Below are 9,926 nucleotides of genomic sequence, written 5' to 3' on the forward strand. Positions count from 1 at the left end.
GTGGGTGGCAGGATGGCTCTAGGCTGGAATACTTTCTCAGTTCCTTGACAAATGGGCCTCTCCACAGGGCTATTCACAGCACGGCAGTCTGCTTACCTCAGAGTGAAGGCTCTAGGAGACAGCAAAAGAAAGCAAAAAAGACAGAAGCCAAAATCTTTCTGCAACCTAATCTTGGACGTGACTTCCCATCACTTTTACAGTATTCAGTTAACTAGAAGAATAGTTTTATTATATACTTTATGTATGAAATTTGTTACTAGGTCCAGCCCTTTAAATAAACTTTATTTAAAAAGTTGTCAGTAAAGGAAGAAATATATGCATATGAATTTAGAATGAGCAGCTTGAGTGTAAACTGTACACTTTGGGATGTATAGTGTGTTCTAATACACTTTACCCAACTAATATCTGAGAAATGTAATTCTTCAAAGTGCCCCTGTACAGGGAAATGGGATGAAATGTCGAACAAGTGTTTCAAAGCACTCCAGACTATGTTCCCTTCTTGGAGATTCACTCTTAAAGTTCAGAGAAGTCCTAAAGTAAAGATAGTTGTTTAATTCAAACTTTTCCAAATGTTTGACCAAGAACATGCTTGTAAAACATTGGCCTAGGTATTAGATCACTGATCTCAGATTTGGATTGTAATAGAAGCTCAAATTGACTAGATATGTATAGAGAGAAGTCATTTACTTTTCATTTTCTCTCTGCTACCGTCCTAGTGCAGGCAACCATCATCTCTCATCCAGATTATTTCAGTAACTCCTAATAGACTCCATGCGTCTACTCTTAGTGGACTACATCCTATTCTTCACACCATGGCCAAAGTAGATTTTTAAAACATATAAGTCAGATTATCTCTCTCCTGCCTAAAATCTAAAGGCTTCCCATTGCATCTGAAATAAAATGCAAACCCTTTATCATGCTCTGCAAGGTACTATCTAGCCCCTGCCTACCTCTCTCTGTTTTCACAGTTCAGGGGGTTTTATGGTTTTGCCCTGCATTTGGCCAGGGACAAGTAGCATGGAAGTTGTATCACCAGTCATTACTCAGAGGGCACAGCCTTAGGCATACACACCTTCTTCCAGAGCACCAGCAATAAGTATGATTTTATTTTAAAATTGTCAGAATGCCTTATTCAGTTAGTGATGGGTCAGAAGTTATACTTAAGTCTCTTGAGCCAATAAGACTTCAGCCCTTTTGCTAATTAATCTGTTTATGGCTGGGGAGATGCTTGCCAATCAGCTAAGCCACATCTGAAGGAAGGAAACCTTACTAAGAAAATATGAGAATATCTCATAGAGAAAATTAGAGACCAACTGAGCTTTTTAAAGAGAAATTAACAAACAAAAAAAAGTCTAATAAATTCCTTGTTTACTAAACCTAAAAGGTGCAGAGAAAGAACTTTTCATAAATATGACAACTATTTTCTGTAATAATGGCGGTTGGTTTTTTTTATCACATCCTCCAGAAATTTTAACTTTTTAGAGGTTTAAAATTTGATTTTACTTAAACCTAGTCCCTTAGTTTGGGAAGAATGAATAACAGGGAGAGAGACTATAGCCAATATTGTTCATACTTCATTTTCATTTAATAACCTTTTGCTAAATAGGAGGTTTTAATCTAGTTTAACCTTTTGCTAAATAGTGGGTTTTAATCTAGTTTTATCTTAATTTCATTGATGAATAAGCAAATCCAATTTCATTGATGGATAAACAAAAATGTTAGTTACTTACCCAAATCCTGGCATGTGAAAAATAAATGAAATCCAAAAGTCAGTGTCTATAAATAAAGTTTAATTGTAACATAGACATGCTTTTTCATTATATATTGTCTAGCTGCTTTACTGCTATACTAGCAAAGTTGAATAGCAGCGGTACAGGCCACAAAGCCTAAATTATTTACTATTTGGCCCTCTACTGAAAAGTTTGCTCACCTCTGATTTAGATCACATTACATCCTTAAATTAAGAATTAGAACACAATACTGTATAACCACACAAACTTCTCATCAGTTACTGTTGGCTTATGATAAAATAGCAGATACATATTTATGAGAAAGATTTTAGAAAAATCCTAAGTGAAAGTAGCCTTTTTAAAAAGACAACTCTAGAAATATAAATAAAATTTGCAGGAAAATACATTTTGAAACAATTTATATTAATTATTGCAATGCATATTTAAATAAACCTTGCTTACTTACAATTGAATATTAGTGTTTTGAATTGCTGACTTTACCTTCAAGTTTTTTTTACCGTTATTTGCTAGTCTACTTTATACTATGGTAACATATTTTCCACTTAGACTACTTGTTAAATTTTAAATTTTTTTAATTTTGCTAACTGTAGATATCGTGTTGAAGGAATAATTCCAGAATCAACATGTAAACTCTCTGATTTCCTCTACAAACCTGAAAACAGAGTTACATGGGATAAATCACTGAAGGTGTACAATATGGTGCAAAAGATTGATCCGGTAATATGTTGTTTACTATTGGACTTTTATTGTATTAATACAGTTTTAGTTATATCTTAGTGATTTAAGTTTCTTAATCTATATTATTATTTAGACCCTTCATATTTTATAGATTCAAACTGAGCTGAAATCTTTATAAAAGCCTTAAAACTTCCTTTATTATTCAAGAGTTTAATTCCAATTAGCTTCATTCTGTTTTAAATGCATACTACATTCTGAATCTGCTCAGCTCTCTTGAAGATGTGTGCCTTTGATTATGAGGGGATGAATTCATGGATTCTCCTGCATGAGGTGGAGAAAAAAGATTAAGCATGCCTGTTAATAGGAAGTCAGTAGATTTATATTAGTCCTAATACATTAGATAATAGGAATAATGCAGACACATATTGTAAGGACTTAAGAACAAATAGCATGTAACCTTTAAGAGTAAGATAAAGTGTGAAATAACATAGATTGTAGTAGTTTTAGAAACACTGAAATACATTATCTCAGAGATGAAGAGAGAATAAAAACAAAAATACAGGTAATTGGCGTAGGAAGTTAAAGTCATAGAGGCAAGTAGGGCTTACAAGGGAGAAGAAATGAACAGTATGAGGTGAGGGTAGAGTGAAAGCTCAGGAAGACACCAAAGTGAATGTAATGAGAGAGGAAGAATGAGAGGTGGTAAAAAGAGGTAGAAACAGGGCAGAAGTCGGAGAAGGGATTCCAAACTTTGGTACAACATACTATAGACCTCTTATTGAGACTGTTACACTTTCTGGTATGTAAATGATACCTTGGTAAGCTGTTTTTAAAAATTGCATCCTACATTTTTGGCCAATAACTTTATTAGAAAGAGGTGAATATTGGAGCAAAGCAAACTTTTATAATTTTCACAGTTATATTTCTAAAATTCACTGGGTCTTTGGTTCTTTTGAGTCTCCAAACCATGTTCCAATCATCAGAACAAACAAATTCCCACAACTAAATCTGCCACTCTTGTCATTTATGTAGAACTCTGTACATTACCTTTTACCTCCTTTTATTAAACTGATCTTAAAGTCAGGGGATGGGGAAAAGTTGTGGAGAAGCCCAGGAAGGTGAGTCAGCTTCATCTGACAGGCCTTGAAGTTCATATCGACAAAAACACACATGTCCATGACCCTCTTGGATTTGAACATTCAGTATGAGAAACATGATCCATCACAAATGAAAATCCAAACATTGGGCTCTTTCATTCATGATCATATGATACTAATTATACAGTTTCATTAGCATTTCAGATATTTCTGCTGTTGCTGCAAGTCAGCTGTAATAATGGAAAGAGTATTAGACTTGGCATCAAAACACTTGAAAGCAGAATCAGAGAAATTATGTGACTTGCTCAAGGTCACCACAGCCAACAATACATGGTAGAACGAAGATTTGGACCTGATCTCCTGATTCCAAATTCCAGGCCCTTTACACTTGCCACAGTATCTCTGAATAGCACTACCCTATAAGAACTATTTTACCTTCCTATGAATATTTATAGTATTTATTTTCAGTGGTGTGTGTTAATTGACTCATTCACCCCATTGGTGAGAGATTCCTGCTCTAGGGTTATAGGGGTGGTCAAATACGATACTTGATACTAGACAAATGAGATTAATAGTTTATTAATAATCACACCCCAGGAAGGGCTGTTTATGACTTTGTTAAATTAACATTTATTAAGTGGCATAGGGTGCTGGATGGTGAGCCATTTTTCAACAAAAGACATAGGAGAAATTGAAGTAGAGAAATTTATTACTCACAGGTCCTAGAGAAATACACAGCAAGCCTCAAGGGGCCAGCCAGGGAAGTCAGGGTAGGTTATAGGCAAAGAGAGGCAGAACCTGAGACACATGCCTTTCTTAGGGTCTGTGGGTGGAGTGCTTTGGGGTTCCCAGGCTAAGGCCTGATCAGTTAATTCAAACCAAAAGAGCAGGGGTTTGGTGAGCTCTACAGGGGTCTTATCTAAGGGTTTCAAGGGGAAGGAGGGCTCTGGAAGGTGGGGGAGACTGTTGAACACAGGGCTATTGGGAAAGTCATATCAGGAACTTACATTTGCTTGTGAGTATGAGCTGTTATCTAGGGCATGCACTTGCATGAGAGGGCTAGTGTCGGATTAAGGTCCCTGCAGCCTGCTTGGCCAAACAAAATGGATGCTGAAGAAACAATACCATGGAGTAGCTTGTCTAAACTCTCAAGGACCCATCATGCCATGCAGTATAACATGTGTGTTACATTCAGTAATAGAGTGAATAACCAGCGAGGCAGGTTTTGTAGTATCTAGTTTGAGGTGACCCCTGATTCCTACAGGAGGTTGCAACTAGTTGTTGCAATAATTCTCCAGGCTAGCAGGGAACTGAAACCCACTACTCCAGGATAAGTAGGAACTGTGCCTGATCCTGTTGGCTAAGGGAGCTTATCTATGGGAAAGAAAGTTGCACTTAGGCCATTCAACACCCTCCCTATTTGACTAGATGACAGCATATAACATTGGTCATTTAATTTTAGGTCTTTTAGCTATAGGTATTAAATAAATATATTTTTCAGAAATATATTACCTAGCCAGTGTGGAGTGGTAGAAACAGCACTATTCTGGGAATCAGGAAATCTGGGTCCTAGTTCTGTACTTATCTCTAGTTGTGCATGTGATTTCAGCTGTTAGGCTTCAATTTCTTCATCTCAAATTTCAAAGAGTAGATATCAGGATTTCCTTTTCCGCATTTATAATTATAAAAAGTCCTTATTAGATAACGTGATTTGCAAATATTTTCTCCCATTCTGTAGGTTGCTTTTTCATTTTGTTGATGGTTTCCTTTGCTGTGCAGAAGGTTTTTAGTGTGATGTAGTCCCACTTTTTGCTTTTGTTGCCTTACACTTATAATTATAGATCTAATGTTCCTTTAACACTGAAAATGCAAGCTGATTTGGTGATAAGTTTAAAACTTCAAAGCCCTGCTTTTTCCGAACAGAGACCACCTGGTGCAGTGAAATTTTGGTGGTAGCATTCGAAAGAACGGATATTAAATAATTGTTGCAATCTTTATGGTTTGATTTGTTTCAGGACACATTCATATGTCATAGCATTACACAGAGTTTTGCTATGGGCTCAATTTCCCCCCGAGACTTTATCGACTTAGTGTACTTCAAGCGCTACGAAGGGAATGTGAATGTTATCAGTTGTAAGTTGAAACATTTTGCCCACATTTTAGAATTACTATGAGTCATTAATAAATGTTTTTCCTTTAACTTATATTTTGGGAGAAATATATTTTCAATCCTTTGTTTTTAAGCTACTTAGACTAATAAATACAGGTATAATGTAAATAAGCCTGATGTTTTACCCAACTCTGCAGGTGCCATTTACATCATAGTTGATGATCATGGCACTGCCTGGCCTTTTTGCAGCATAGAGTCTGAGCACTGAGTACCGATAGATACTTGCAGGCTAAAACTTAAGAGCATACATTTTAAAACTACTAAAAAACAAAATTAATCTTTATGCATATTTTATATTTGAATTGCATAGAATGGGCATATCCAGTAACTGATAAAACTCCTGAAGAAATTTTCACTAGGTGGGTCTACACATAAATGTGCTTCTATTTCTTTCAGAAACCGGAGGTTCTGATATATCCTTAGCCCCCCAAAATATGTCACTCTGTAAAACCCCAATGTGTAACCATTTCCTAACTTGCATTATTCACTTAAAAGGTACCAGTTCATATCCACAGACCTTTAGACCCAGACAACTCAAGATAAGACACAGTGAAGGGATTTCTAGGGCAGTGGCTAAGACCCTGTTTTTCTGCATGCTTCAGTTTAATCTCACCATTACTATCGGAAGAGCATTCCTTCTGTTAACTACTTGAGAACAGAGACAGTTAAGTGTTGTGAATTATTATTTTCCAACAAGGTTTCAGTTACTCTATATCTATAGTGCTAAGTGTCAGAGTCCAGACTGAGTCACAGCCCTCACGCCGTCAGCCCTGCCGCAGTCCACTGATAACTGACATCCATCACTTTCACGGAGTTGTCTCATGTAGTTTCAAGTAGTTGTCATTTAGTTGTCTCATTTTTTAAATGAGGGCAGATAAAAATGAATTTACTGCCTACAACACAAAATGCTGACTGAATCATAGATCTGTTATTTTCTGTGTTTTGAAAGCAGACTATTTCTATCTCATTTTTAGTAGTAAAAAAGAGGTATGGAAGTTAAAATCAACAAATAGTAGTAACCAGTCACTCAGTGATCAGTACTGAATTTGCTTTAAGCAGTTTCTTTGAATGAATTATCAGTGAATACTGATGTTTTCTTAATTTTCTTTTGCTATTGTTTAGCTTATTAGGTACCTTGCTTTGAGCTAAATATTGTGCATGCTTTATCTCACTTAGTAAGGAAACCGAAGTATATAGAAAATACGTTACATAACAGCAAGTAGCTGAACCAGAATTAAAGCTCAAGTCTTCATTATTTTCCAAAATCTGTCCTAACTACCACCCAGTATGCCTCAAAAAAGACCCGTATTTGTTTGTGGAATGTAACAAAAATTTTTTTAAAGACAAAATCTCCATACTTTAAACAGAAAAAATATGTTAGTATCACTTCTGGCAGTACCATTATGCCACCATAATAGGCTCTGTTAAGATGATGAACAGGTCATGAAAATAGAAAATTCATTCACCGCATTTGTCTCGTAAGCTAGACATAAGCTAGTGCTTACCATTGTATTTTCTTCAGAATTGATGGCTTATAGGAAAATCCATCTTCTCCATAAAGAGCAGGATTCAAATGCACAGAAAAACAAATATTTTAAAATATTTTTAGAAAGAGTACATAAATTATAAACTTAATTGTAATCAAATCACCTTCTACATTCATATACAATATAGTTATGTTGTATAATTCCTAAAACAGATTCTACTCATTTTTAGTTACACTTTAAAGTTAGGGAATTGGCAGAAAACAGCATTTAAAAGTATCTTTTTAACAGACCAAATAAACACATCAAATATTTTATTTAAAAATTGATTAACAAGAAATCTATAAACCCACTCTTCTTTCTTTGTGGTTTCTTCTTTTGCTTCAAATCTCAGAAAGTGACTAAATGACACTTTTAACAGTTTTTCCTATGTGTAAAAGCAGCACCTTTAGAAATTCTAGCATGAAAAACTGTAAGAAGACAATAGTGCTCAGACAAGCATTTTCTCAGTTTTGGCCTGTGTATACATTCATATGTACAAACATACATGCACATGTATAAAACAAATGCTGAGAATGACTAAGTTAAATTAAAAGTTGTGTCATACATTTTTTAAAATATGCTACTGGAAATAGAATTTTTTACCTTTGTGAAATAGGTTTAATTTTAATTTTTTTAATCACTTAGCTAAAAGTGTGGACTTTCCAGCATATCCTCCATCTTCAAATTATATCCGTGGTTACAACCATGCTTGTGGCTATATATGTTCACCTCTGCAAGAGTAAGTGTTATTTGCGTTTATTTTAACAGTTTTTTAGTTCAGTTTGTGATTTAATAAAGGATTCCTAACTCATTAGTAGAAATGTGTACCAGCATATTCTGTTGGAAAGAAAATTACCCTTAAATGTGATCTTTAAATAATTTTTATAAGTATTTTCATCTTAAATATAATCAGGATGATCCCATATAAAGTACGATTTGAGGTTTCTGTGACTAGTCACACATACACAAAATTCCACACGCCTCATCCCTGGTTAACCTTAACCTAATGTTTTATATTTCTCCATTAGTCACTTCTGTGAATTATTAAGGAATTTTTGTGAATTAAAAATAAATTTCCTTATAATACACATAGATTTATCAGCAATGAATGCTTTACCTTGAGGGAATTTTTTCCAATAGATTACCTACTGAGAACAGATAGCTGCAGAATGAGACATCCAGTAGGTATATTCAGATAAGGAAAGAGCTGGAGAAATAAGAAGTTAGACATTACCTACAGATGGCCAGCCTAGGGATAATAAAATGGTAACATAAAATACACATTCTGTATATACATGTACATTAATTTAATGTGTATCATTTCACAGATTCCTAAATTTTAATTATTGCTAAGTGATTTTATGAGTAAAAGATACTGACACATAAAAACTTTATATTGGTCAGATATAAACCTCACAATATGAGAAAAAAATAACAAGCTGATCTATATGTATTGACACAGAAAGAGGGACATGATATCCTGCTAAGAGGAAAATAAAACTAGTTATAGAAAAATCTCATTTTTATAAAACCAAAAATGTACATGTGTGTATATATGGGGTGCATATATGTACATATGTATGCTACTTTGTATATACATAGACAATAGTCTGAAAAGATACAGTCAAAATCATAAGTAGTGATTGTATCTGGGGACAGAAAGTTTGGAATAATTATGAAAATTATTTAAATATTCAGGAGCATACATTACTTTTTAATTTAAACAAGTCAATATGACAGGAAGGAAACGCTTACTAAAACTGAAGACTTTAACACACAGTCTGACTACTTAATATTTTTATGTAAAATGTTTATGAGTGTAAAAATCACTCTCTTTTTTTTTCCTTTAGTATCCTATGATAAGCACTATGGAGAGAATAAGACAAGACTCCTGCTCTCTATAAATTTGTAAATGCAATAAATCTAAAAGTTCTTCATATTTTTAACTCTTCATTTACAGGAACCCAGCACATTCCAAATTAGTGATGTTTGTCCAGACAGAAATGAGAGGAAAACTGTCCCCATCAGTAATTGAAGCAACCATGCCTTCCAATTTAGTAAGCTTCATCCTCAATGCAAAGGATGGAATAAAGACACACAAAGCTACAGTAGGACGCGGATGTCATCATAATGGTCATTCATCACCCCTAAAGAAGAAATGAGGCCATTTAAGATCATGTGTGGCAGTTCCTGCAGTTTACTTCTAAGTCCATAAGCATAAATACTGTGAAACTATTCCAGACAGTATTCTTGTGCAAATTACTGAAGGTACTTTGTGAAAATAAGAACTCATAATTGTATAAAAGAACAGCATTAAATAGTTTTTAATCACATATAAGAATAATGATAAATAACAGATGTTCTTAATTCTCTGTTATCTTTTGCTTTTTTTCCCTCGGAAAATGCTTTGCAAAAGAATCATTGAAAAAGCATATTCAGTCAGAGGTCAGCATTAATTAAAGATTAAAATATATTTTAAATTGTTTTTCCTTCACTTACTGCTTAAGTTGATAATTGTAGGAAATGTGAACATAAAACCTGAAAGGAATTCCACTAGAATTATGACTAATGATATCTAGAACTTAAAACTGAGTCATGAATCAATTTGTGGTCCTGGCCAAGATGTAGTAGCCCATCCTGCCCACACCCTTCCTCTTACAAGTAAGACCCTGCAAAAGCACAACAAACAAGCATAGAAGCCTCA

The 9,926-nt window shown here is 34.4% G+C and overlaps 1 protein-coding gene across 3 annotated transcripts in view; it reads left to right on the top strand.

Moving 5' to 3' along the window:
- STARD6 (StAR related lipid transfer domain containing 6) overlaps positions 1-9,707 on the top strand; it is a 20,545-nt gene extending 10,838 nt beyond the window's left edge. For 2 of the 3 annotated variants that reach the window (XM_039841298.1, XM_039841312.1), the window contains 4 exons: positions 2,342-2,468; positions 5,542-5,659; positions 7,868-7,961; positions 9,183-9,702. In XM_039841298.1, coding sequence (XP_039697232.1) covers positions 2,342-2,468; positions 5,542-5,659; positions 7,868-7,961; positions 9,183-9,384 — 541 coding nt within the window. In that variant the 3' untranslated portion in view covers positions 9,385-9,702. Of the gene's footprint in view, positions 1-2,341; positions 2,469-5,541; positions 5,660-7,867; positions 7,962-9,182 lie in introns of all 3 variants that reach the window. The other variant, XM_039841304.1, reaches the window with a different exon arrangement.
- Positions 9,708-9,926: the final 219 nt, after the last annotated feature.

The sequence above is a fragment of the Pteropus medius genome, unplaced genomic scaffold, assembly GCF_902729225.1.
Source record: "Pteropus medius unplaced genomic scaffold, Ma_sr-lr_union100, whole genome shotgun sequence".
NCBI classification, from domain to species: Eukaryota; Metazoa; Chordata; class Mammalia; order Chiroptera; family Pteropodidae; genus Pteropus; species Pteropus medius.